Source organism: Salvelinus fontinalis, chromosome 18, assembly GCF_029448725.1.
Source record: "Salvelinus fontinalis isolate EN_2023a chromosome 18, ASM2944872v1, whole genome shotgun sequence".
Taxonomy (NCBI): domain Eukaryota; kingdom Metazoa; phylum Chordata; class Actinopteri; order Salmoniformes; family Salmonidae; genus Salvelinus; species Salvelinus fontinalis.
The window spans coordinates 38,592,405-38,620,367 of NC_074682.1; the positions used below are offsets into that span (position 1 = coordinate 38,592,405).

The following is a 27,963-nucleotide window of genomic DNA, read 5'->3' on the forward strand; positions in this document are numbered from 1 at the left end:
AATCACTGAGAAGTCTCATGCTGGCCTGTCTTTTTCCCTCGCTTTATTCAGATGATAATAAGCTCTGTCATTCTGTATGTCTGTAGCTATAAGCTGTGGGTAATGAGACACACAGCCTATGTAATGTGAAGAGCAGGTTCAGGCCTCTCTCTCTTTCGCTCTATGCTCTCCCAAACTGGATCAAAACCCTAGCATCCAGCACTGCAGCAGAGGACCTTGTTGCTATGTGTCCCTGCCTACTGCCTCACTGCATTTCCATGGCGACAGGCACAGATGAAATTTAAGGCCTCCCTCAGATTCATGGTGGATGGTTCCATTTTTAAATCTCCATGTTGCTGTTTTGATGTTTTATATTAGTTTTGCCTTTTATCCCTTGCATTGATATATACTTGCACATGACACGTCGTTTTTCACTGTAAGATGGTTTTAATTATTGTAATTATTAAAAAAGATAAATCCATTGTTGTTACTCTTGTAATTATGCTTTATTTAAATACTGTGTTAATGAGAGAAAGTTAATTAGAAGCTTTACATTCCCGCTGTACAATTTTAAAATAGGAAAGTATTCCAATACCTTTTTTCTTGTTCATTGGAAACATGAGTAAACACGTCCATAAATGTTATTTCAGAATATAAACTGAGCAAAAAAAGAAACTTCCTTTTTTCAGGACCCTGTCTTTCAAAGATAATTCAAAAAAATCCATACAACTTCACAGATCTTCGTTGTAAAGGGTTTAAACACTGTTTCCCATGCTTGTTCAATGCACCTGTGGAACGGTCGTTAAGACACTAACAGCTTACAGACGGTAGGCAATTAAGGTCACAGTTATGAAAACTAAAGACACTAAACAGGCCTGTCTACTGACTCTGAAAAACACCAAAAGAAAGATGCCCAGGGTTCCTGCTCATCTGCGTGAACATGCCTTAGGCATGCTGGAAGGAGGCATGAGGACAGCAGATGTGGCAAGGGCAATAAATTGCAATGTCCGTACTGTAAGACACCTAAGACAGCGCTATAGAGAGACAGGACGGACACCTGATCGTCCTCGCAGTGGCAGACCACGTGTAACAACACCTGTACAGGTTCGGTACATTCGAACATCACACCTGCGGGATAGGTACAGGATGGCAACAACAACTGTCCGAGTTACACCAGGAATGCACAATCCCTCCATCATTGCTCAGACTGTCCACAATAGGCTGAGAGAGGCTGGACTGAGGGCTTGTAGGCCTGATGTAAGGCAGGTCCTCACCAGACATCACGTGCAACAACGTCGCCTATGGGGACAAACCCACCGTTGCTGGACCAGACAGGACTGGCAAAAAGTACTCTTCACTGACGAGTCGCGGTTTTGTCTCACCAGGGGTGATGGTCGAATTTGCATTTATCGTCAAAGGAATGAGAGTTACACCGAGGCCTGTACTCTGGAGCGGGATCGATTTGGAGGTGGAGGGTCCGTCATGGTCTGGGGAGGTGTGTCACAGCATCATCGGACTGAGCTTGTTGTCATTGCAGGCAATCTCAGTGCATTACAGGGAAGACATCCTCCTTCCTCATGTTGTACCCTTCCTGCAGGCTCATCCTGACATCCTGGCATCCTGGCTCATCCTGGCATGACAATGCCACCAGCCGTACTGCTCGTCTGGGACCTGTTGGATCGGAGGGTGAGGGCTAGGGCCATTCCCTCCAGAAATGTCCAGGAACTTACAGGTGCCTTGGTGAAAGAGTGGGGTAACATCTCACAGCAAGAACTGGCAAATCTGGTGCAGTCCATAAGGAGGAGATGCACTGCGGTACTTAATGCTGCTGGTGGCCACACCAGATACTGACTGTTTCTTTTGATTTTGACCCCCCCCCCCCCCCCCCTTTGTTCAGGGACACATTATTCAACTTCTGTTAGTCACATGTCTGTGGAACTTGTTCAGTTTGTCTCAGTTGTTGAATCTTGTTATGTTCATACAAATATTTACAAATGTTGAGTTTGCTGAAAGTAAACGCAGTTGACAGTGAGAGGACGTTTCATTTTTTTGCTGAGTTTATAATTCATACAACATTATATAAAACAAGCATACACTTTAACCCCCTATGGTCGATGTCCGCGTCCCTGTGTAAATCTAATTGTAATAATAAAAAAATCTGCCTATATCGCAATTCTGCATCTGTGGTGAAAGGTGACAGAACTAGAGCGGTGTTCGTCAGACCACGAGACAATCCCGAAAATCGGTCTTCTCACAAAATCATCTGTAGCGTACCAACGGTTTGGCCTACAAACTATGGAAAGATGAGACTCTAATGAACATGATGGTGAGGCCACAGGCCTCACAAAACTCATCTGAAGGTCCCTTGGTACCAGCTGAAAAAAATGAATGGAAGTATGTATGGAGACTGTTTAACATAATGTTTCGGTTTAGGCCTGTCATGAAACAATGGTAAAGTCAATTAAATTCTGTCACAATAATTTCATATTTCACATTAAAACACTGGTCTTGTGTTGGAGACCTTACCTGAATGAATCCCATACCAATAAATAATGGACACCTACTCAGAGGCATATTATGTACAGCTTATGAGTAGGGGCCTGAGTTTTTACCAACCACATGATCTGACCTGAAAAACCTCAGGGCCCTATAGTTTTCCTGGTCAGGACACATAATCAGGAAAAACTCAGGGTGCTACGAGTACAGAGGGCTGTCATATTAACAGTCCAAATTGAAATGTGTTGTCCACTGTCCTCTGTTTAGCCGTGCTCCTCTGTTATCTGGCCAGGTATTCTGATCCCCTGGTCCAGAGTGTTCCTGGGGCTGGAGTTGGTGCAGCTGGAGCGCTTGTCGGCCGTGCAGCTGGTTCTCTGAATGAACTGGAGGAAGTTCTCCTGAAAGGAGCCCTCATGGCTGGAGGCCACCAGCTCCACCGGTCCGGAGGAGCAGCAGCGCCGGAACTTGACCAACTCCTCCCTGATCTGCCTGTTGAGAAGGCCATAAAAGAAAGGGTTGACAGCGAAGGAGGAGTAGGCCAGCCAGGTGACGGCCTCCTCCACGTCCCCGGGACTCTGCAGGGACGATCTGAAGGACAAGTGCAGGTGGAAGGAGAAGTAAGGCAGCCAGCAGAGCAGGAACTGGCTCACAATGACCACCAGGGTGAGGGCAGCCTTACCTCCGCTGAATGCCCTCTCAGGGGACAGTCTCTGGGGCAGGCTGCGGGTGGTGGTGATGATGGTGGTCTGGCTGTTGATGGAGTCAGAACGGTTGGCACGTTTGGCTGGGTTGGACGAGGCCCAGGTGGTGGTCGCGGGTGCGTGCTGCAGGGCAGCCGAGCGCGCCACCTTGTACACGTTACAGTAGACAGCAAAGATGACAATGGCAGGTAACAGGAAACACACCACGCTGAAGAGCACGGCGAACACCTTCCTCAACCGACTGTGGCTCCAGTGGAGGGAGCAGTGGTTGGCAGCGATGGAGCTGTGGGCCCCGTAGGCAGGCCAACCAAACAGGGTGACCAGGGCCAGAAGGATGGACTTGACCCATATGAGGAGCATTATGCCGATGGCTAGATTGATGCTCATCTTCACCTCGTAGCGCATGGGATGGACGATGTAGTAGTAGCGCTCCACACTGATGGCGGTGATGGTGAGGATGGAGGCACAGATGAGGAACACGTTGAGGAAGATGTAGACCTGGCACTCCAACACGGTGAACACCACGGTGCCAAAAAAGGGTGAGTTGGAGATGATGCCCAGGGGCATGAGGAGGATGGCACACAGCAGGTCCACTGCACACAGGTGGCACACAAAGGCAAACCTCTTCAGGTGAGGGGCGCGGGCGATGGCCACCATGACTCCAGTGTTGGCCAATAGGGCGATGAGATTAAGGGTCACCATTGCAAACAGCCCAATCAGATCTTTGATCTGAGACTGGGAGCTGGTGACCACTCCCACCTCTGCGGGGACTGTGGGGTTGGGTCCCCATAGGCCAGTTGTGAGGTTGGACCCTGTGCGATTGGGAATAGAGGCCAGCATCGGACCAGATTTCTCCATATTTCACAGAAGACTAGTCAGAGGCGTCACTACAGCAGCAGGCCCCATTGCAATGTTTACTTTCTTCTCTTTTCACGTACTTGTCATCATGTTGGATATGTCCTGTTAAGGAGACAAAAACACAATTTAAACATTTACTGTATAGGAGCTTGAAATGTCATGCTGATGCAGCTTGACATATGGTTTGCTCTTACGGTACATGTTGCTTTGAACATATGGTTTACTCTTACAGTACATACAGTACGTTGCTTTAATGCCTAGTAATCTTTTTCTATTAAATCAGTCTTCATCCCTGTCATGTGAGGGACAACCTAATTGATTTATTCCATTTCAGACGGCCCTGGAGACCTCATTGTATTGACAAGGAATATGTTCTACATTAAATAACCCTTTAAGCCTTCAAAGACATTCTGTCTGACAGGCTCTTGAGATAAAAATCTTCTACAAGTTGAATATTCATGACGTCTTTGCTCTAGGCTGCACTGAGCATTTCTAAATTTCTTTCAGGTCTTGTTCTAAAAAAACGTATGTAGGTGTGGGTTGATAATTAGCCCAAGGTCAGAATGGAAATGTACCGTACTTTCTATCTCATGCCTTGCTCAAACAGAATAGGATGAGAGGGTAATCAAAAAGACATTTTGGGTAAAATAAGAGTAAAAAAAAGCTGTGTTTATGAGACAAGATTGCAATTGGATCGCAATTGTATATCATGAAATTAGGGGGTAAAATACAAAATGAAATCACCCAAATTAAATCCAGCCAATTTGACACAACTGTGGGAAGCATTGGAGTCAACATGGGCTAGCATCCCTGTGGAACGCTTTCGACACCTTGTAGAGTCCATGCCTTGATGAATTGAAGCTGTACTAAGGGCAAAATATTTGTAAGATGTTCTTAATGTTATGTACACTCAGTGTATAATCTAATATAGTAATGAAGTTATAATAAAAATAAAACAAAGCAAATTAATTTGTAAAATGTTGGATATTATTTACATTTCTACAGCATTATAGTCACAAGAGGATGGCCTGAGCGCTCTCTATTTCACTGCCTGGAGGTTATCTGACAAGCCAAACTACCAGATCACATGGACCTAAAACCAAGACAGCTAAAGAAATGAGAATACACATGCATTTTCACTGTTTTGATAAGAAAAACAGGTGCACAAGTTGATTCTGAATTAGAAAAAAAACAGTTTTAGTTCAGATAAAGTACTTCCCACTGGGCAAAAACTGGTTGAATCAATGTTGTTTACATGTCATTTCAACCCCCTAAAAACATGATGAAGATGAACCAACTTGGAAAAATTATTAGATTTTCAAACAGTTATCAACATAAGGGCATATCGTATTTTCTTCACCTAACCTTTAACCTAAATATAATGACATGGTGAATAATTTAAAAAAATGTAATGTTGAACTCATGTTCGTTGAATGTAAATCAAAACTAGACAAACTGCCGTCTATGCCCAGTGGGTTACTACAGTTTGTCTAAAACATATAGTTCTTACTCCTTACTACATGGTGTCAGCATTGCATGGATTTGGGGAACACGAAGTAGGTAACAGTAAAGGGCACATTAGATACAGTGTGGTGCACAGGGCCAATGGATGGATTGTGGTGCTTTTCCTACTTTCTCTTCAAACATTGAGCAACAACAACCTTTCACTCACAGAGGAAAGCAAAACAACTCTATCCTTGCCTTTTGACTTTGATTCATAAGCCCGGTATTAGTCCCTTTAATTATTGTCCTGGTCCTTTCCATCTTTAGAAAGGTGTATTTTCTACAGACAGGAGAAAAAGTATAACATTTAAAAATAATATGTTTTACACTGAAGGATCAATGACTTCTGTTAAATGGCGCTATTTTTTGAGAGGTCACATGAGTCACCCATGCTTGTTCCTCCAATTTACCCCTCACTGCCCCCACCCCACTTCCTGTCCTTCTCTGAGCCCACCCCTTCCCTCTCCCCCAGCCATTTCAGCTCGAGCTGTCCCTGCACAGCTACTGTCAACTGGGCAACCCACTGAGATGAGTCAGTATAATATCCTTCAATGTTAATATATTAAAAGTATTTTCTTAAAATGTACATTTTGTATTTAGGATGTAGCTAAAGATAGATTTAGAGGCAAATGTTTTGTAAGGCTGTGTATTGAATGATAATAGATGGAATATAAAAACATTTCTGTTAAATTTCCATTCAGGAAATTATGGTATACTATTCTACTCAAAAGATGAAGTAATTTCTTAAGAGCACATACACATAGTGGACACTGGAGACATACTGTACATTACCCTGCATTTGAAACACATGCACCTGAACTGGAAAAGCCACCCCCCAAAAAACAATAACTCTTAAAATAGCTTGTTGCCTCAACTTTCAGCTCATCTATGACTATCTGATGAAACATTCAAAGTGATTTCACTCTATGTAAAAATGCACAGTGCATCTCCAACAGAATGTACACCTGTTAGCTATGACCCCTGTTGAGGATACATTTTATGGATTTGTGAGTCAAAATGGGTAGAACGATAAGAAGTCTTGTAACCTACCCATATGAGATTATGATATGTCCAGTCCAATTCAAAGAGACCAGGATTTTATGATTCGTCCTTTCTAGATATCCCAGGTGTTGTTTCAGTGAGGAGACGTCAGTTAAGCAGATCCAGACCTGAACAGGTCCACATAGACCAGTTACACGGGGAATTTCCACTGGATGAGCAGGACGAGCTCCACACTGCTGAGGATAGAGCTAGCCAGTGGGTTTTCCAGAGGTTTTGAAGTCTCTGGTATAGGTGTAGAGGGAATCACTTCACTTCACTCAGGATGGTGTCTAAGTCCCTGATAGATGTGAGGATGCGCTTTCCATCCCTCCTCCTCTCTATCACTGTGTAAGGCAGTGACTGTCACACATTGTGCACTGTGTGATTCCCTCCCCTCCTCCCTCCCTCCCAGACAGACACACACTCCACTGTCCCCTAAAGAGACAGTATTTCCCTGGGTCCTAGAGCACACCAATTCTAAAGACTGACATCAGCTCTGCGTTAACATGTATATGCCAGTTGCAGTTAACATGTTGGCTTTTTCCAACAATGTGTGTCTGTATTATTTCGATGCAAAAACAAACAAAACATTTTTTACAACCAAATATCACATTACTCATAGAGTGAGGTTTATTAAAACATGAGGTATAATCTTGTCGTGTCTTCTGAACTTTAAATATTGGATTTAGCTGTGGTGATATGAGAACATTTCCCCCATCTCTGGATGACGCTGTTCAAAATATAGGTTTATGGAAGAAAGTAATGGTAACCGTCTGTGTTGGTGTTGCTGTTTATCGAAATGTTGAATGTGTTGTCTGAAGAATGTGGTCAACACATCCAACTGTGCATCTACAGCATGTTGCAAACATGTTGGGCAACAACCACTAAATAGTGGCAACCCACAGAAGTAACATCAAAAGGCCTGAAAAAATAACTTAAGAGTGATTTGTCAAAACACTGGGGTCTGGGCTGAGTTACATAAATAGGTGAAAGCATATGCAGTCTCCTCAGAGAGAGAGGTCTGACAGCCAGCAGGAGGGTTATTTTTTTATTGAGCCTTCAAGTAAATAGATCAGGTGAAAAAAGGCTCAGAGGTGGTCTGAGCCTGGATGTTCACTAGTGACACCTCCTGGTTACGAGGCAGAAGGACATTCTCTCAACCGGCTGCTGTGTGCAATAAACAGCCCCATAGTCTTACAGTGTCTCAGAGTTCGAGTGCTGATCCAGAATCAGATCACCCTCAAATTATTCATTACGATTTAAAAGGCAAAACTGATCCTAGATCACGACTCCAACTCGAGACGCTTTGTGAATTTGGACCCAGGCCCAGGAAAATGTATAAACTGAGACAAGAGCATTGATCATCACCACAGGAGCTTTGAGCCTTGCTAGGTAACACATGAATATTAACATACACAGTGCACTGGGATTATAGATTTGCAAAGCCGCATGGTCTCTTTCATAGACGCACAACACATGCAAATCAAACTTCTAAACCATACAGATCAAGTCTACAGTTATTCCTTCAATCGTGCATTTTATTACATGCCAATACAGCATCTAGGCCTATCTAGTGTATTGAATTATGTTTCATGCACTAACATTCAAACAGTTATTGAAGAGAGATGTTTTCACAAAGTAGGTAAGTGAAAATAAAGCTTTATACAAGTATATTCAGAGTAGGAAATACTCACAGCTAAATGAAAACATATAATGCAGAATAAAGATACAGGTAGGTATTGTATTGCATATTAGTAAAGGTACAGTATTCACACTACATCCAGTAAAGGTAAAGAGAATAGTCCTCCCATAACAGAAATCAGTGGCCAAATAGTACAATAACATTGAAAATCCACAATACTATGATCTGCTCAAAGTAAATATTGTAGACTAATAGAATTACAATTAGGATTATAATTTTAAGTGAGAGTGCAGTATTTATACTCCGGTTAAGAGTAGAATCACCAACGACTTGCAACCAAAACTGACAATGGAAGACTTCAAAGCCTGTTGTGTAAAGCATAAGGCACAGAGAAGTATATCTGATACATTATAGACAACTTTGGTTGAATATGGTACTCAGTGACAGTGATGTCTAACAACAACCACCTTCATTTGAATAATACTCTTGATACTCTACTAATTAGACAGAGTAGGAGACATCTTTCTCCTAGAGGGCATAGGTGCCTTTCCCCTCTCCGGTTAAAACTTGAGCTCCAGCAGGTAGCGGATGCGACACTGGTTCTCCTTGTAGACCAGATACTCGCTGTTGGAGAAGCAGCTGTCCTTGTACTGGGGCTGCTTAATGGGCTCACCCTGAGGCACAGCCACCTGCTTACCATCCAGAGTCAGGAAGATGTCCTTAGACGGGTCTGAAACAACACACAGTGTTCACTACACAACCATACAGCTGAAACACACAAGTGTTTACTATACAAACACTGTACTGATATACACAACAAAAGTGTTCACTAGACTTATGCAGTCTTTTGGATATCTGCTCATCATCTACCAGATGTTTAGACATACAGTGACCACTTCAGTAGTGTATATGGAGAAAGACACTTGCAAATACAACTCTCTTTCGGTTACACAGACTCTTGGTTTCCCATGCTATTCAACTACCTCCCTCCGGCTTTTTATTCACATTACCTGATGAAAATGCTGTACAATATGTGACCCGATTCAGGAAACTATGCTTATGTCGCAAGTCACGACTTCACAGGAGAGACTTTAGAACGTAAAAAGTATTTGATCAAAATGCGTTTTCTGGCAGAAATGTCTTCTCGAACATGAACTTTAAAGTGCCTTAATAACAAACTTTTATGCCATCTGTAAACACAAATAAAGTTGTTAAATTAATAGCCTAGCTGGTTTAGCCAAAGAAAAAGCCAGGTAGATTCCCGCTAACCATGACTGGCTGAGATAATGAGTGGGCCATAATGTGGTGTAGCATCGTGTCTATAAAATGAGCTGCTCGTTATGCGTAGATAATCCTTTCTACTGCAGTTTGTTCAAAATATATAACTTTGGCCATGGAGAACTGCAAATATGTTGCTACTGCTCTCAATAACACCGCTGCCCAGAATTTATCAGGCGCTTTCGACAAAGGTCAGTGGGAAAAGGTTGTGATGGACTACTTTCTGGAGGATGACCGTGCCATGCTTACTTTCTCTCGGACTCTGTAAATGTATCAGACGATGAGGAAATCCCTGATTTAGGTAAAAACATTTTCATTGAAGACATTGTAGAGTCTTCTGATGACTGTGATGGGGAAGAAACGGCGATCAACAGTGTTGTTGTCACGGAAGATGTTGACCCGAGTTTTGAAATCAGTGGAACACAACGGGCCAAACAAGCTGTGTAAACTAAATGGAAAAGACAAAAGTCTTATTTAATGAAAGGGGGTGCAGTCTGCCGTGAAGCTTTCATCTATGTATACGGGTAAGAATCTAACTACAGTTTCAGAGAGTACACTACCGTCCAAACTTTTGGGGTCACTTAGAAAAATATTTTTGTTTTAAAAGAAAAGCACATTTTTTGCCCATTAAAATATCATCAAATTGATCAGAAATACAGTGTAGACATTGTTAATGTTGTAAATGACTATTGTAGCTGGAAATGGCAGATATCTTACTTGGCGCACAGAGGCCCATTATCAGCCACCATCACTCCTGTGTTCCAATGGCACGTTTTGTTAGCTAATCCAAGTTTATAATTTTAAAAGGCTAATTGAACATTAGAAAACCCTTTTGCAAGTATGTTAGCACAGCTGAAAACTGTTGTGCTAATTAAAGAAGCAATACAACTGGCCTTCTTTAGACTAGTTGAGTATCTGGAGCATCAGCATTTGTGGGTTCGATTACAGGCTCAAAATGGCCAGTAACAAAGACCGTTCTTCTGAAACTAATAAGTCAATTCTTGTTCTGAGAAATGAAGGCTATTCCATGCAAGAAATTGCCAAGAAACTGAAGATCTTGTACAACGCTGTGTACTACTCCCTTCACAGAACAGCGCAAACTGGCGCTAACCAGAATAGAAAGAAGAGTGGGAGGCCCCGGTGCACAACTGAGCAAGAGGACAAGTACATTAGAGTGTCTAGTTTGAGAAACAGACGCCTCACAAGTCCTCAACTGGCAGCTTCATTAAATGGTACCCGCAAAACACCAGTCTCAACGTCAACAGTGAAGAGGCGACTCCAGGATGCTGGCCTTCTAGGCAGATTTGCAAAGAAAAAGCCATATCTCAGACTGGCCAATAAAAATAAAAGATTAAGATGGAAAAAAAAACACAGACACTGGACAGAGGGACTCTGCCTAGAAGGCAGCACCCCGGAGTCACCTCTTCACTGTTGATGTCGAGACTGGTGTTTTGCGGGTATTATTTAATGAAGCTTCCAGTTGGGTGTAGTCAAAGGAGAGCTCTCCAGTAGGTATCAAAACAGTCCAAGGTCCTTTTCTCAAAACTAAGTTTACAAGTGTATCAACTTTCAAAGCAGAATAACTTTCCCATTGTTCGACAAAAATGCTGTGTATGATATCCCATTTTGTAGCTCAGTCTCTACTTTATCCAATTTTTAAAAAACAATTTAAAATGTTGCTACATAAGACCGAATCCAGGTGGTGAGTCACATATGATCTTGTTTCAATCTGATGCACATTCAAAATGTCATAAAAAAATCAACACCACAGATCTCTCCCTGTCCTCTGCCGTGCCCTGATTGTATTACTGCTGATGATATCTGGAAATGTGCATGTACACACTGGTCCATCTACTGTTGCTAGCCCCAACTCTGACATGTGCTTCGATATCTGCTTCACTGATTTCTGCTCTCGTAAATGCCTGGGTTTTCTGCACGTTAACACTAGAAGCTTATTACCTAAAATTGATCAATTGAAAGTGTGGGTTAACAGCTCCAATCCAGATGTGTTGGTCATTACTGAGACATTGTTAAGAAAGAGTGTTCTGAACACTGATGTTAACCTTTCTGATTAAAACCTTTTTCGGCAAGACAGATCTTCCAAAGGTGGTGGAGTGGCAATCTTTACCAAGGAACACATTCAGTTCTCGGTAGTCTCCACTAAGTCTGTTCCCAAACATCTTGATTAGCTGTTTATAAGCTTTCAAATAGCTATTTGTTAACTGTTGCTGAGTGCTACCATCCACCATCAGCACCCTAACTGCCCTACCTAACATGGTTTAGTCCCTTTCTTCTTTAACTTCTTGTGGGCAGGGAGCAGCATTTTCACTTTCGGATAAATAGCATGCCAAAATTCAACTGCCTGCTACTCATCCCCAGAATATAAGATATGCATATTATTAGTAGATTTTGGATAGAAAACACTCTGAAGTTTCTAAAACTGTTTGAATCATGTCTGTGAGAATAACATAACTTATGTAGCATAACTTATGTAGCCTGAGGACAAACCATTCAGAATGTATTTTTTTGATGTCACTGTCTTTTCAATGAGTTTTCTTAGAGACACCAGATTTCTAATGGACTTGCTTGCAGTTCCTACCGCTTCCACTGGATGTCACCAGTCATCGGTTGAGGTTATTCCTTTGTGTAATGAAGAAGTAGGGCTATCGTAAATGAGGGTCACGAAGTACATTATTTGAGAGAGGCACGTTACGAAAAAAGTTGCGTCAGTTTGTTTTCTTTTTGTATTGGACACAGATCATCCCGTCTTCAAATTGATCGATTATTAACGTTTAAAAATACCTAACGTTGTATTACAAAAGTAGTTTGAAATGTTTTGGTAAAGTTTACATGTAACTTTTGATACATTTTGTAGTGAAGTGGCGAAAGTTGGAAGCTGTGTTTTTCTGGATGAAACGGTCCAAATAAATGGACATTTTGGATATATATATCGACGGAATTAATCGAACAAAAGGACCATTTGTGATGTTTATGGGACATATTGGAGTGCCAACAAAAGAATTTCGTCAAAGGTAAGGCATGATTTATATTTTATTTCTGTGTTTTGTGTCGTGCATGCAGTGTTTAAATATGCTTCTCTCTTTGTTTACTGTTGTGCTATCATCAGATAATAGCATCTTATGCTTTCAACGAAAAGCCTTTTTGAAATCTGACATGTTGGCTGGATTCACAACGAGTGTAGCTTTAATTTGGTATCTTACATGTGTGATTTAATGAAAGTTTTATTTTTATATCATTTTATTTGAATATGGCGCGCTGTATTTTCCCTGGCCATTGGCCGGTGGGACGATTGCGTCCCACCTGCACCAGAGAGGTTAAGGTTACAGCCCCTAACATCGTTGAGCCTCTCTCACCTTTTTAACCTGTCTGGCTCTGGGGTTCCGCTAGCGGAACTCCTCCCACATTCCACTGAAAAGGCAGAGCGCGAAATTCAAAAGATATTTTTAGAAATATTTAACTTTCACACATTAACAAGTCCAATACAGCAAATGAAAGATACACATCTTGTGAATCCAGTCAACATGTCTGATTTTTAAAATGTTTTACAGCGAAAACACCACATATATTTATGTTAGCTCACCACCAAATACAAAAAAGGACAGACATTTTTCACAGCACAGGTAGCATGCACAAAGCCAACCTAACTAACCAAGAACCAACCAAACTAACCAAGAAACAACTTCATCAGATGACAGTCTTATAACATGTTATACAATAAATCTATGTTTTATTCGAAAAATGTGCATATTTGAGGTCAGAAATAGAAGCGAAGCAGCCAGAGTAATTAGACACCAACGTCAAATACCTAAATACTCATCATAAAACATTTCTGAAAAATCGATGGTGTACAGCAAATTAAAGACAAACATCTTGTGAATCCAGCCAATATTTCCGATTTTTTAAGTGTTTTACAGCGAAAACACAATATAGCATTATATTAGCTTACTACAATAGCCTACCACACTACCGCATTCATTCATCAAGGCACGTTAGCGATAGCAATAGGCACGTTAGCGATAGCGAATAAACCAGCAAGATATATAATATTTTGACTAACCTTGATAAGCTTCATCAGATGACAGTTCTATAACATCAGGTTATACATACACTTATGTTTTGTTCGAAAATGTGCATATTTAGAGCTGAAATCAGTGGTTATACATTGTGCTAACGTAGCATCTTTTTCCCACAACGTCCGGATATTTTTCTGACACACATATTCTGACCAAATAACTAATCATAAACATAACTAAAAAATACATGTTGTATAGGAAATGATAGATACACTAGTTCTTAATGCAATCGGTGTGTTAGAATTCTAAAAATAACTTCATTACGTCATCCAGCTTAGGTATAGCGAGAGAGTACCCCAAATCTGGGCGCAAACGACTAGTACAACATGTTCGACAGATATATGAAATAGCATCATAAAATGGGTCCTACTTTTGATGATCTTTCATCAGAATGTTGTACAAGGGGTCCTTTGTCAGGAACAATCGTTGTTTGGATTTAGAACGGCCTTTTTCCCTCTCGATTTAGCAAGCACACTTACCAAGTGGCGCGAATCTCTCCATCGTCAACAAACTCAGAGAACGGAACACGGCAAAACTCCCGAAAAATTTTCAATAATCTGATTAAACTATATTGAAAAAAACATACTTTACGATGATATTGTCACATGTATCAAATAAAATCAAAGCCGGAGATATTAGTCGTCCATAACGACAGCTTATCGGAAGGCAAATCCAGGTCCCTTCACGCGCTCTCCAGAAAACAGGAAACTGGTGACACGTCATGCCGAGAGCTATTATTCGACACCAGATCAAGTTACACACTCCATTTCTTCTCTCACTGCCTGTCGACATCTAGTGGAAGACGTATGAAGTGCATCTAAACTTTAAAATATCAAGGACTTTAATAGGCAGGCCCTAGAACAGTGCATCGATTTCAGATTTTCCATTTCCTGTCGGGAAGTTTGCTGCAAAAGGAGTTCTGTTTTACTCACAGATATAATTACAACGGTTATAGAAACTAGAGAGTGTTTTCTATCCAATAGTAATAATAATATGCATATTGTACTAGCAAGAATTGAGTACGAGGCCGTTTAAATTGGGCACGATTTTCCCCCAAAGTGAAAACAGCGCCCTCTGTCCTCAACAGGTTAACATGTCTTTCCTCTCTTGGGAATTTCCCAGTGCTTAGAAGGCACTGGGAAATCCTAACTGTCATAGGTCAATTTATATCTTGTCCTTTTTATCAAAAGTAAACTGACTGGCTTTCTTGGTCTATAGTATTCTCTCTGGTATACAATCTGGTTTCTGCTTAGGTTATGGATGTGTCACTGCAACATAAAGGTCCTATATTATGTCACCATTGCTCTTGATTCTAAGCAATGTTGTGCTGCTACTGTTATTGACTTGGTCAAAGCTTTTGATACGGTAGACCATTCCATTCTTGTGGATCGGCAAAGGAATATTGGTGTCTCTGAGGGGTATTTGGCCTGGTTTGCCAACTACCTTCAGAGTGTGCAGTGTGTAAAGTCAGAACATTTGCTGCCTCAGCCACTGCCTGTCACCAAGGGAGTACCCCAAAGGCTCGATCCTAGGACCCACGCTCTTCTTAATGTACATCAACATAGCTCAGGCTACTGTACCTGGTTCCAGCTGTCCTCTAGCCACCACGCAGTCATAGCCAGAAGGAGCCTTCTTCAGGGAGCTGTCATCCATAGTGATGGTGTTTTCCTTCCCCAGCGCCACCTCGTTCAGAAACATCACCCCCCTGTTTTTAGATGTACGCACTACACAGGGACAGGACACATATGTAGTAAGTAGCACGGTATTTCTTCACAAAACTAACAGTGTCGTAGTAGTGCACCTAACAGTCTTATACTCACTACATGAACATACATTTGGAAATTGACTGGATATTCCGAAGATGACGTCTAAAAGAGATACCGGTAGTTCAGCCACATGGTAGCTATAGCCTCACCGTATGCAGCTGACTTGCTGTTCTCCGAGGCAAAGTAGATGCCCCTGCCCACACGGCCCCCTGACTGGGGCATGATCCGCAGGCCGCCCTTCAAGATGGCTGCCACCACCGCCACATTGGTACCGTGCCACAGCAGACGCCGGTTCTCTAGTCCGTCGTTCTCCCTGAATCTCTCCGCCTGGGGAGAACAATCCCCACAGAAAGATCAATCAACTTAAATACTAATGCTAAGTCAAACAAACCTACAGTTCTAATATATTATTTTTTATTTATTTTATACATTCATCAGCACAAAAATCAAGAGCACAGCAAATTAGTAAAAAAATGAATGCTGTATTACATGCTACAAGGATTATGACATGAAGTTGTTGTGCACTATGTTACCCACCTCAGTCTCTCTGTCCACCTCCCAGACATCTATAATCTTTGGCTGGTTGTGGCTATATGCAGTGGCCTTCAGGTATTTCTCTATGACCTTTAAATGAGGCAAGAATGGAAATACAATGGAAGCTTTACATTTACAATATTCTTCTCTCTGTAGTATAAATGATGCTTTGTCACAGTAAATATAGTCACCCATTTAAATATGACCATCAGCATATCACTAAAGACTTGTCTGATTTTGAACAATACAGTGGTGTTTGTATAGAATTCAACTTCGATTAGAGACCACAGTACCTTGAATTCCTGTGAATCTCTTTGTAGTAGAACGAGTTTGCAGCTGAGAGACAGATAGTTTTGGTCCAGTGGATGAGATACTTTCTCCACCTCCATTTGCTCCTGGGCCTTCTCAGTCTCAGCCTTCAAGTTCTGGGCTATCTCTATATCAGCCAGCACCTGCAGGGGACAGCACAGTCAGGAATGGGATCAGGCCTGGCCAGGAGTTTCACCAGACCTGATCAGGGAAAACTGGGTACTTATTGTAGGCTATTAAAAAACCTTTAGGCCCTAAATAGTACTGATCAAGATCAATGTCATTCCATAAAGCACAATACCTTGACAGCGTCTAATCAAGTACAAGGTGATCTGGAAACACTTATCTCCTTCACTAGCTTTAAGCACCAGCTGTCAGAGCAGCTCACAGATTACTGCACCTGTACATAGCCCATCAATAATTTAGCCCAAACAACTACCTCTTCCCCTACTGTATTTATTGATTGATTTATTTTGCTCCTTTGCAACCCATTATTTCTATTTCTGCTTTGCATTCTTTCACTGCAAATCTACCATTCCAGTCTTTTACTTGCTATAATGTATTTACTTCGCCACCATGGCCTTTTTTTGCCTTTACCTCCCTTATCTCACATTGTATATAGACTTATTTTTCTACTGTATTATTGACTGTATGTTTGTTTTACTCCATGTCTAACTCTGTTGTTGTATGTATCGAACTGCTTTGCTTTATCTTGGCCAGGTCGCAATTGTAAATGAGAACTTGTTCTCAACTTGCCTACCTGGTTAAATAAAGATGGGGGGAAAAATGGGAAAAAAATTGAGAGAAAAAATCTCACCAGAAGCATCTCCTTCTTCTTCTCCACGATCTCAGAACTGTCGATGACTGGGGGCCTGGTGCGTCCAAAGTTGTGTGGGATGGTGGTGAAGAACTTGGAGGAGAGTTCCTCCAGTTTGGGTCTGCTGGCGTTCATGGCTCCCTCGATCTCCTCCAGCACCTCAAAGCCCTTAGCGATCTGCATCTTGCTCAGCTTTCCCAGAGGCATCTTCTTTATGTCTGGTGGCCCAAAGAGAGAGAGACAATAAGGGGGATATGATTACACACATATCACTGCTCTGTCTGAGTTTATATGTTAGGCCTATATAAACTGTGTAGGTGTCTATGTTGACTGCTCTCCTCTACATTGGTAAATGTGGTAGTTAGGGAACTTGCAACACAGCTGAATAAACATTGTATACATTTTACAGTCCTACTTACATTATCGATCAGACAGACTAGGTTTTTATATGGATTAGACATTTATCTCCAGATCGCAAAGCTTTACCCTCCATTTAAAATTACTAATGATTTAGGATACTCTTCTCTGATCACATAGAGCAGATGCCTGGGCTTCCCTGACTTCAGTTTAACAGCCAAGTATATCATTGCACTGACAAGAGTAAAACACAATACAACAAGCAGTCCAGTCCAACAGGTATGTTACATAACAGAACATGTGTACATAGACAGACCGCACCCAGGCTTACTGACTGAGGAACAGAAAGTTGATTCGGTGCTGGAGGGGTACAGGTGGTATGCTGGACAGATTGACACCCACCCAGGTTCATGCACTCCATGGCCTCTTTGAACATGTCATTGCTGAAGATGAGCTGGATGAGCTTCTGCGTGGGGCTGTCCAGGGTGCAAGGGAGGATGTTTCTGGGGCCCTTGCCAATCTTCCCATCAACACAGTCCACCTGCAAAAGCCAGAAGAGAGCATGTTATAAGAGAGGGAACAGAAATGGACACAGCAAAACTATAATGAGTCAGCCTGCCCGCCTGAGCGTATTGTAAGATATACTAATTACAGCAGCCAGGAAGGTAAAATGGTGTTATTCTTTAGAGTATGGTTGGGCGATGTCTGAAATTACAGCTATTATTTGATATCAGTTATATATATTAGCCTACCCTTTAAAAACGAATAATACAGCCATATCAAGAGCAGGCTATTGCTATTTGGGTAAGGGCATTTGCGTAATTCTTTCTTCATTTAGGCTACTTCAGACTGTAAATAATAAAAATAAAAAGGCATTTCACTTAGTAACTATAGAATAGCCTGCCTTATACTAAATCAGAAAAAAACAATGGCTGAATTGGTGGTGTTAAGCAGTCCTTCGGTTTCAGGCAATGGATGTACAGACTACAAACCTCCAACATTTACAAGTCCATCATCCTGCGGAGTTTGCTACTCTGGGCAGAAAAGGTGAACATGCTGGTGTTTTCTGCCAGAAACCTTTAGGTAGGTCTAAGACATGGTAAAAAACAGCTAAACCTAACAGTTCATCATTGCACTTTATTTTAATGTAGCCTATATCCAGATCCAGATGCATCTTATTCGAAAGACATAGCCTATAGATTAAACTAAAATATTCAGTCAAACCCTTAGACTTACATGCATAGTTTTTTTGGACTAATTTGTTATTTTAGTACTTATTTTGTTCAGGCTACTTTATTTATTTTGTAACTTGTTGGCCTATACTTAGGATTTGTACAGTTCGAAATGCAAAAAAGCATATGCTAATTGGCCTATTCATTTTTTGCCTACGCCAATGTTCATTCAAGTGTTAAAGAATGTTATAGGCTAAATAATTTGATTTTCAGGAGCTGACTTTTGTGTGTCTGTGTTATTTTGCTCATCTTAATCTTTTTTTTTTATTGGCCAGTTTGGGTAATGGTTTTTCTTTGCAACTCTGTCTAGAAGGCCAGCATCCCAGAGTCGCCTCTTCACTGTTGACGTTGAGACTGGTGTTTTGCGGGTACTATTTAATGAAGCTGCCAGTTGAGGACTTGAGGCATCTGTTTCTCAAATTAGACACTAATGTACTTGTCCTCTTTCTCAGTTGTGCACCGGGGCCTCTGTTATGAATTTTATGTATAAATGACTAAATGATTTATACATTTAAAGTAATGATAGGACTATAACTAACATAATTCTACCCTGTCTCTGTATAATGATGAAGAATGTTTGTACATAGGCAAAGAGAAAGTGTTAACAGACAACTTGTGACAGTTGCAGTAGATTGTGTAACATGTTGCAGGATATGATAAGCAATGTATGTGTTGGAGAAAACTTGTAAACAGCATTGACAGTGCTAGAGAGGAGGAGGGGCATTTATATGACCAAATGTGAGGTATAAAAGGCTATGTGCATGGTATGATTTTTAGAGCTCTCGTAAATAAACGTTTCTGACTATTGTAGACTGGCCTCTGTCTGTTTCATTTCAACCAGAACCTTACAAACTCTGGGTTGCAGACTGAGGATTTTAATTGAAGTTCAGTTTATGAACCTTGAGAACTTAATTCGCTTAACAGCCTCCCACTCCTCTTTCTATTCTGGTTAGGGCCAGTTTGCACTGTTCTGTGAAGGGAGTAGTACTCAGCATTGTACGAGCTCTTCAGTTTCCTGACAATTTCTCAAATAGCCTTCATTTCTCATAACAAAAACAGACTGACGAGTTTCAGGAGAAAGTGCTTTGTTTCTGGACATTTTGACCCCGTAATCGAACCCACAAATGCTGATGCTCCAGATACTCATCTAGTCTAAAGAAGGCCAGTTTTACTGCTTCTTTAATCAGAAAAACAGTTTTCAGCTGTGCTAACATAATTGCAAAAGGGTTTTCTAATGATCAATTAGCCTTTTAAAATTATAAACTTGGATTAGCTAACAACGTGCCATTTGAACACAGGAGTGATTGTTGCTGATAATGGGGCTCTGTACGCCTATGTAGATATTCCATTAAAAGCAGTTTCCAGCTACAATAGTCATTTACAACATTAACAATGTCTGCACTGTATTTCTGATCAATTTGATGTTATTTTAAAAATTGACAATTTTTTTTGCTTTTCTTTCAAAAACAAGGACATTTCTAAGTGACCACAAACTGTGTGTGTGTGTAAAAATATTCGTGGCCAAAAGTTTTGAGAATGACAAATATACATTTTCAAAGTTTACTGCTTCAGTGTCTTTAGATATTTTTGTCAGATGTTACTATGGAATACTGAAGTATAATTACAAGCATTTCATAAGTGTCAAAGGCTGTTATTGACAATTACACGAAGTTGATGCAAAGAGTCAATATTTGCAGTGTTGACCCTTCTTTTTCAAAACCTCTGCAATCTGCCCTGGAATGTTGTCAATTAACTTCTGGGCCACATCCTGACTGATGGCAGCCCATTCTTGCATAATCAATGCCTGGAGTTTGTCAGAATTTGTGGGTTTTTGTTTGTCCACCCGCCTCTTGAGGATTGACCACAAGTTCTCAATGGGATTAACTTCTTATGGCTGAAGGGGCAGTATTGAGTAGCTTGGATGAAAGGTGCCCATATCAAACGGCCTGCTCCTCAGTCATAGTTGTTAATATTTGCATATTATTAGTAGTATTGGATAGAAAACACTCTAAAGTTTCTAAAACTGTTTGGATTATGTCTGTGAGATTAACAGAACTCATATTGGCAGGCAAAATCCTGAGTTGAAATCAAAACAGGAAGTCAGAAATCTGAGCTTGTATGTATTCACCAGAGTCCCTAAAGAAATCCCCTTGAGTTATGAATGATTGTGCACTGCCTAGGGGTTCCACTAGATGTCAACCATCAATAGAAAATATAATGAGACTTCTATGATGTTGTGGGAGAGAATGAGAGCAGAATCAGTCAGGTGTCCATCAAGCAGCCATTTTCTGATCATGCTTTTTCCTCGTGGAAGTCACTTGCGTTCCATGGCTCACGAAGACAAGAAGGAATAATCCGGTTGGAACTTTATTGAAGCTATATGTTAAAAACATCCTAATGATTGATTGTGTACTTAGTTTGAAATGTTTCTTCGACCGGTAATATCACTTTTTGAAGTTTTTGTCCGATATAACGCTGACCAGAATTAGCGTTTGGATATGTAAACCAGACGCGCTAACAAAAGGTATTTGGACATAACAGATTTTTTCGAACAAAACAAACATTTATTGTGGACCTGGGATTCCTGGTGTGCTTTCTGATGTAGATGAAAGGTAAGGGAATATTTATCATGTATTTTCGTGTTTATGTTGACGCCATCTTTGCAGCTGTGGTATTTTACTTTTGAGCGCCGTCTCAGATTATAGCGTGCGTTTCTTTTTCCGTAAAGTTTTTTTGAAATCTGACACAGCGGTTGCATTAAGAACAAGTGTATCTTTAATTCTGTGTAAAACATGTATCTTTCATCAAAGTTTATGATGAGTATTTCTGTTATTTGACGTGGCTCTCTGCAATTACTCTGGATATTTTGGAGGCATTTCTGAACATGGCGCCAATGTAAACCGAGATTTGTGGATATAAATATGCACATTATCGAACAAAACATAAATGTATTGTGTAACATGATGTCCTATGAGTGTCATCTGATGAAGATCTTCAAAGGTTAGTGATTAATTGTATCTCTATTTCTGCTTTTTGTGACTATCTTTTGCTGAGAAAATGGCTGTATTTTTCTGTGGCTATGTACTGAGCTAACATAATTGTTTGGTGTGCTTTCCCCGTAAATCCTTTTTTAAATCAGACATGTTGGCTGGATTCACAACATGTGTAGCTTTAATTTGGTGTCTTTCATGTGTGATTTCATGAAAGATAGATTTTTATAGTAATATTTGAATTTGGCGTGCTACACTTTTTCTGGATTTTGGCCAAGTGGGACGCTACCGTCCCACCTATCCCAGAGAAGTTAAATGTGCCTTGAATTCTAAATAAATCAGACAGTGTCACCAGCAAAGCACAGACACACCATCACACCTCCTCCTCCATGTATCACGGTGAGAACCACACATGCGGAAATCATTCGTTCACCTACTCTGCGTCTCACAAAGACACGGCGGATGGAACCGAAAACCTCAAATTTGGACTCAGACCAAAGGACAGATTTCCAACGATCTAATGTTCATTGCTCGTGTTTCTTGGCCCAAGCAAGTCTTCGTCTTGTTGGTGTCCTTTAGTAGTGGTTTCTTTGCAGCAATTCACGCAGTCTGCTCTGAACAGTTGATGTTGAGATGTGTCTGTTACTTGAACTCTGTGAAGCATTTATTTGGGCTGCATTCTGAGGTGCAGCTAACTCTTATCCTCTGCAGCAGAGGTAACTCTGGGTCTTCCATTCCTGTGGCGATCCTCATGAGAGCCAGTTTCATCATAGCACTTGATGGTTTTGCAACTGCATTTGAAGAAACTTTCAAAGTTCTTCAAAATATCCAGATTGACTGACCTTCATGTCTTACAGTAATGATGGACTGTCGTGGGTATGACATTACAAGCTTGGCACACCTGTATTTGGGGAGTTTCTCCCATTCTCTATGCAGATCCTCTCAAGCTGTCAGGTTGGATGGGTAGCGTTGTCGCATAGCTATTTTCTGGTCTCTCCAGATGTTCGATCGGGTTCAAGTCCGGGCTCTTACTGGGCCACTCAAGGACATTCAGAGACTTAACCCAAAGCCACTCCTGCGTGGTCTTGGCTGGGTGCTTAGGGTCATGGTCCTGTTGGAAGGTGAACCTTCTCTCCAGTCTGAGGTCCTGAGCCCTCTAGAGAAGGTTTTCATCAATCTCTGTACTTTGCTCTGTTAATTTTTCCCTCGATCCTGACTAGTCTCCCAATCCCATCCACTGAAAAACATCCCACAACATGATGCTGCCACCACCATGCTTCACTGTAGGGATGGTGCTAGGTTTCCTTCAGACGTGACGCTTGGCATTCAGGTCAAAGAGTTGGTTTCATCAGACCAGAGAATCTTGTTTCTCATGGTCTGAGAGTCTTTAGGTGCCTTTTGGCAAACTCCAAGCGGGCTGTCTTGTGCCTTTTACTGAGGAGGCTTCCGTCTGGCCACTCTACCATAAAGGCCTGTTTGGTGGAGTGCTGCACAGATGGTTGACCTTCTGGAAGGTTCTCCCATCTCCACAGAGGGACTCTGGAGCTCTGTCAAGAGTGACCATAGGGTTCTTGGTCACCTGCCTGACCAAGACCCTTCTCCCCCAATTGCTCTGTTTGGCAGGGCGGACAGCTCCAGGAAGAGTCTTGGTGGTTCCAAATTTCTTCCACTTAAGAATGATGGAGGCCACTGTGTTCCTGGGGACATTCAATGCTGCAGACATTTTTGGGTACCCTTCCCCAGATTGGTGCCTCGAAGTGTGTCTCAAAGCTCTACAGACAATTCCTTAGACCTCATTACTTTTTTTGCTCTGACATGCACTGTCAACTGTGGAACCTTAGATGGACAGGGGTGTGGCTTTCCAAATCATGTCCAATCAACTGAATTTATCACAGGTGGACTCCAATCAAGTTGAAGAAACATCTCAAGGATGATCAACGGAAACAGGATGCACTTGAGCTCAAATTCTAATCTCATAGCAAAGGGTCTGAATGCTTATGTAAAGAAGGCATTTCTGTTTTTATTTTTAATAAATATGAGGTATTGTGTGTAGATTGCTGAGAATTATAATTTATTTAGAGCATTTTAGAATAAGGCTGTAACGTAACAAAATGTGGAAAAAGTCAAGGGGTCTGAATACTTTCCGAAGGCACTGTATGTAAACTCAACAACAAAAAAAGAAACGTCCCCTTCTCAGGACCCTGTCTTTCAAAGATAATTAATTAAAATCCCCAAAACCTCACAGATCTTCATTGTAAAGGGTTTAAACACTGTTTCCCATGCTTGTTCAATGAACCATAAACAATTAATGAACATGCACCTGTGGAACAGTCGCAAAGACACTAACAGCTTACAGACGGTAGGCAATTAAGGTCACAGTTATGAAAACTTAGGACACTAAAGAGGCCTTGCTACTGACTCTGAAAAACACCAAAAGAAAGATGCCCAGGGTCCCTGCTCATCTGCGTGAACGTGCCTTAGGCATGCTGCAAGGAGGCATGAGGACTGCAGATGAGGCCAGGGCAATAAATTGCAATGTCCGTACTGTGAGATGCCTAAGACAGCACTACAGGGAGACAGGACGGACAGCAGATCGTCCTCGCAGTGGCAGACCACGTATAACAACACCTGCAAAGGATCGGTACATCCAAACATCACACCTGCGGGACAGGTACAAGATGGCAACAACAACTGCCCGAGTTACACCAGGAACGCACATTTCCTCCATCGGTGCTCAGACTGTCCGCAATAGGCTGAGAGAGGCTGGACGGAGGGCTTGTAGTCCTCCCCAGACATCAACGGCAACAACGTAGCCTATGGGCACAAACCCGCCGTCACTGGACCAGACAGGACTGGCAAAAAGTGCTGTTCATCAAGTCCCATTGAGCACATCTGGGACCTGTTGGATCGGAGGGTGAGGGCTAGGGCCATTCCCCTCGGAAATGTCTGGGAACTTGCAGGTGCGTTGGTGGAAGAGTGGGGTAATATCTCACAGCAAGAACTGGCAAATCTGGTGCAGTCCATGAGGAGGAGATGCACTGCAGTACTTAATGCTGCTGGTGGCCACACCAGATACTGACTGTTACTTTTGATTTTGACCCCCCCTTTGTTCAGGGACACATTATTCCAGTTCTGTTAGTCACATGTCTGTGGAACTTGTTCAGTTTGTCTCAGTTGTTGAATCTTGTTATGTTCATACAAATATTTACACATGTTAAGTTTGCTGAAAATAAACGCAGTTGACAGTGAGTGGACGTTTCATTTTTTTGCTGAGTTTACTAAAAATGTACGCTATGGCAAATAGGGAATAGGCCATTTGGCTTGTAGCAATGCTGTGTATTCAGCATTGCGCTGCCAGACTCCGGTGGTGAATTCAAGTTCAAATATGCTAAAGCATAGTTTATGATATTACAATGTCTTTACCGTCGACAATGACTGTCAAACATCATTGGTACATAAAATTGCCAAACACTACTTTAGAATCCGTGGTCCTACTGAGACCCAGCCACCACTTTACCTTGACCTCTGCATCCTGGTCTCCATCTACCTCTATCAGGGTGTACTTCCCCGGGTGAGACAGAAAGTTGTCCCGCTCCTTCCAGCTGTTCTTCGTCTTGTCTTTGAACTTCTTCTCAAAGTCTTTGATGGCTTTGTCTGGGCTGTTGGAGAGTTCTGATAGGTTTGACTGACCCGTTTCTCCCTGTAAGGGAGAGAGGAGAAGATGATGCTTCAATTCTGGGTCCTCAAGAAATTAATAGCTTAGTATTTAAGATAATTAACTAAAATGTAGATTTACTACTAAAATATACACAGGAATGTGTAGTAAACTACCATCGTGTCTTTGTCTAAAATTAAGCTTACCACTCTCCCCCATCTGGTCCAGCAGTAGTAAGAGTCATCTATACACAACACTTGAATGACATAAAACTTGTTGTTGTTATTTCCAATGTTGGTCTGATTCAGCATGCAATCATAATCTTCATACACCTGTGGGGGAGATTAAAGGAGGAACATGATTCAGGAAAGCAGTCAGATAAAAAATGGGCACATTCATCTATTGCACTGCACAGCAGTCTGTCCTACTGACATGACTGCAAAGATGATCAAACAAATCAAGTCAAATACCTGTAACTAGTGACAGTTTCTCAGATTCTGCTACATATGAATGATTAGCAAACATGCTGTAGCAACACACTGGTCTTTTGAAACAGCTATAACTGAATGCAGCATATACAGTAGATATGAGTGACCTTCCACACTCATTATTACATTTACATTTAAGTCATTTAGCATACGCGTGTCTTGGGGGAGCATACATTACAACTGAGCAGAGGTAATGTCTTGAACAAGGAAAGAAGAGAATAGTCCCCTTCTGTATTAGATTAATACAAGGGGCAAGTGTCTCTCACTCTCAGGGAGTTTACTTCCAACTGAAACTATTACTGTACCCTACATGTCACTTCTAAGGTTTGTATATTGGAAAGTAGTCAAACCTCATTGAATCTAAATGAAGGGTGTGGCTGAACTGAAAGCCATACATTGTCATAGCCTTTACAGTTAGTGTGTGACAAGTGCTTCAATCACAGTAACACCTTCAAAGTACCTCAATGAGTAACACTGACTGCACAGGAGGACTTTTGAGCTGAAATAGTACACAATACATTTTTGTATGATTGGTGGCACAGGCAGCATAATAAATAGCCTACTCCTTGCCTTGATATGGCATGATGTCCAACTCACCCTTCCTGACTGCTGTTCTGACAGCAAGCAGTGCTCATCCGCCTTCCTTTTGCCCTTAACTTCTGGCCCTGCAGCCTTCAGAGCCTCTTTGGCAGAGGTAAAGGCATCCTTTGGTGTGTCAGGCTCTTGCTTGACCTTCTTTCCACCCGCTTTATTGGCTTTGGTGGATGAGGCAGCCCTTTTCTTTGGTGCCATCCCTGATCTGTATTTCAATCACTGCAGAAAAAAGAAACATTATGCATCATCAACACACTAAAATTTGAAGAATGAATGATAGTATTGATGCACTTAATCCCCTTTCACCTTTTCTGTCTCACTGGCCAATGGCAGTGGTGTTTTGATACAGCTGAGTGAGGCGGGGTACTTCCAGTAACACAGAATTAGCAGCAGCAGACAAGCTCTGACGTGGCTGGTAAATTCCCTGACCTGTCTAAGGAGGCACTGAGGAGGTTGTGCGAGTGCTAATTAGCTAACTACAGCAGCTGTCCTAGATGTATTTCCATGTACAACCCCTCAGTAATGTTAAGGTAGATAGCTAGCTAGTTTAGTTAGCTTGGCGCAAAGTCCAATAACTTCATTTTGTGGGTGTGTAGCTAGCTAGCTAACGTTAGCTAAACGCCGTTGGTATCGAGAAGTTCACGCACTAGCGTTAGCTAGCTAACTACAGGGCTATGGATGCCGCTACGGTTGACAGAAATTGGAAGCTAGCCAAATAATTTGCGAACCTTTATCGACTTGCTACTTACCTTAGAGCAGGTATTCGGCAGCTCGAGCGGTCACTGTCAGAAGTAGCAGAACACAATATTTTGACAGACACACTTCTCACCGACTGTCGAGGAAGTTCTACTTCCGCCTTAAGGGGCGGGGGGGGGTAAGTGGCATTCAGAAAGTTGCAGATAACTGGAGACCCACCGGATCAACCCCCCCCCTCCCCCAAAACGCACACACACAAGGTGCAATTTCGAAATGTTATTGTTCATCCGAAGTTTTTCTCTTATTATGTTAGTCACTGACAGTCACTCAATTAGACCAAGTCAGCTAAAACATTTTAGATTGGTAAATTTGTCTAAACATCAATCTAAAATGGCAGTAATCATGGTCTAAGTAATGTTAGTCACTCTCACTCAGATATCATATAAAAAAACTGCTAACATTTCTCTCCACCCCATGGCAGTGTGTAGACTTGCAGCAAACTTGCTTTAAAAGTACAACATTTTCTCTACGACCCATGGCAAAATGTGTAGAATTGCAGAAAATTAACTCTGAAACATTCTCTGCTGTCAAGAGGGAGGCCGCTAAAATGCTTTGGGGGCAAAAGGCTAGTGCTAGTGCGGGCTCTGGGTGCATGTGTGGGTATGGATTTGGGTACTGCAGACCCATGAGCCACTACGTGGCGGACCCATGAACCCCTCATGATGAGTTCAGATGTTTTGTGGCCACCACCCCCATCAATGTTGCCCATCCCTGTTATAGAGAGACTGTCCATTCAAGGTGTGGTCCGTAATTCATATTACACACTGAAACCTTCATGTGCACTTTATTTGATAGGGAATTCAATCTGAATTCCTGAATTCAATGTTCTGCCAATCTGTATTGAATACAAAAGTATTATCAGGCATTGAAAAC

The 27,963-nt window shown here is 41.7% G+C and overlaps 2 protein-coding genes across 2 annotated transcripts; both read right to left on the bottom strand.

Moving 5' to 3' along the window:
* Window positions 1-472: 472 nt before the first annotated feature.
* LOC129815468 (probable G-protein coupled receptor) lies at window positions 473-6,947 on the bottom strand. Its single transcript, XM_055869338.1, has 2 exons — window positions 6,588-6,947; window positions 473-4,136 (listed from the first exon to the last, which is right to left on the bottom strand). Exon 2 carries the CDS (start codon window positions 4,032-4,034, stop codon window positions 2,739-2,741), a length of 1,296 nt encoding a protein of 431 aa, XP_055725313.1. The 5' UTR covers window positions 4,035-4,136; window positions 6,588-6,947; the 3' UTR covers window positions 473-2,738.
* Window positions 6,948-7,610: 663 nt separating this feature from the next.
* On the bottom strand, window positions 7,611-27,209 carry LOC129815469 (protein mono-ADP-ribosyltransferase PARP3-like). The gene is made up of 11 exons (XM_055869339.1): window positions 27,084-27,209; window positions 26,338-26,553; window positions 25,459-25,584; window positions 25,115-25,297; window positions 17,778-17,916; window positions 17,019-17,236; window positions 16,186-16,344; window positions 15,896-15,982; window positions 15,508-15,685; window positions 15,173-15,316; window positions 7,611-8,950 (listed from the first exon to the last, which is right to left on the bottom strand). The coding sequence occupies exons 2-11, from the start codon at window positions 26,530-26,532 to the stop codon at window positions 8,781-8,783; spliced, it is 1,599 nt and encodes a 532-aa protein (XP_055725314.1). The 5' UTR covers window positions 26,533-26,553; window positions 27,084-27,209; the 3' UTR covers window positions 7,611-8,780.
* Between the last annotated feature and the right edge of the window lie 754 nt (window positions 27,210-27,963).

Bases quoted from the DNA above. Each gene is read 5' to 3' on its own strand.
- LOC129815469 (XM_055869339.1), bottom strand. From the start codon at position 26,532: ATGGCACCAAAGAAAAGGGCTGCCTCATCCACCAAAGCCAATAAAGCG. The intron at 15,983-16,185 runs GTACTGTGGTCT...CCTCATTTAAAG, and splicing joins GAGATTCACAGGAATTCAAG to GTCATAGAGAAATACCTGAA. The intron at 15,686-15,895 runs GTGGGTAACATA...TGTTCTCCCCAG, and splicing joins AGGTGGACAGAGAGACTGAG to GCGGAGAGATTCAGGGAGAA.
- LOC129815468 (XM_055869338.1), bottom strand. From the start codon at position 4,034: ATGGAGAAATCTGGTCCGATGCTGGCCTCTATTCCCAATCGCACAGGG.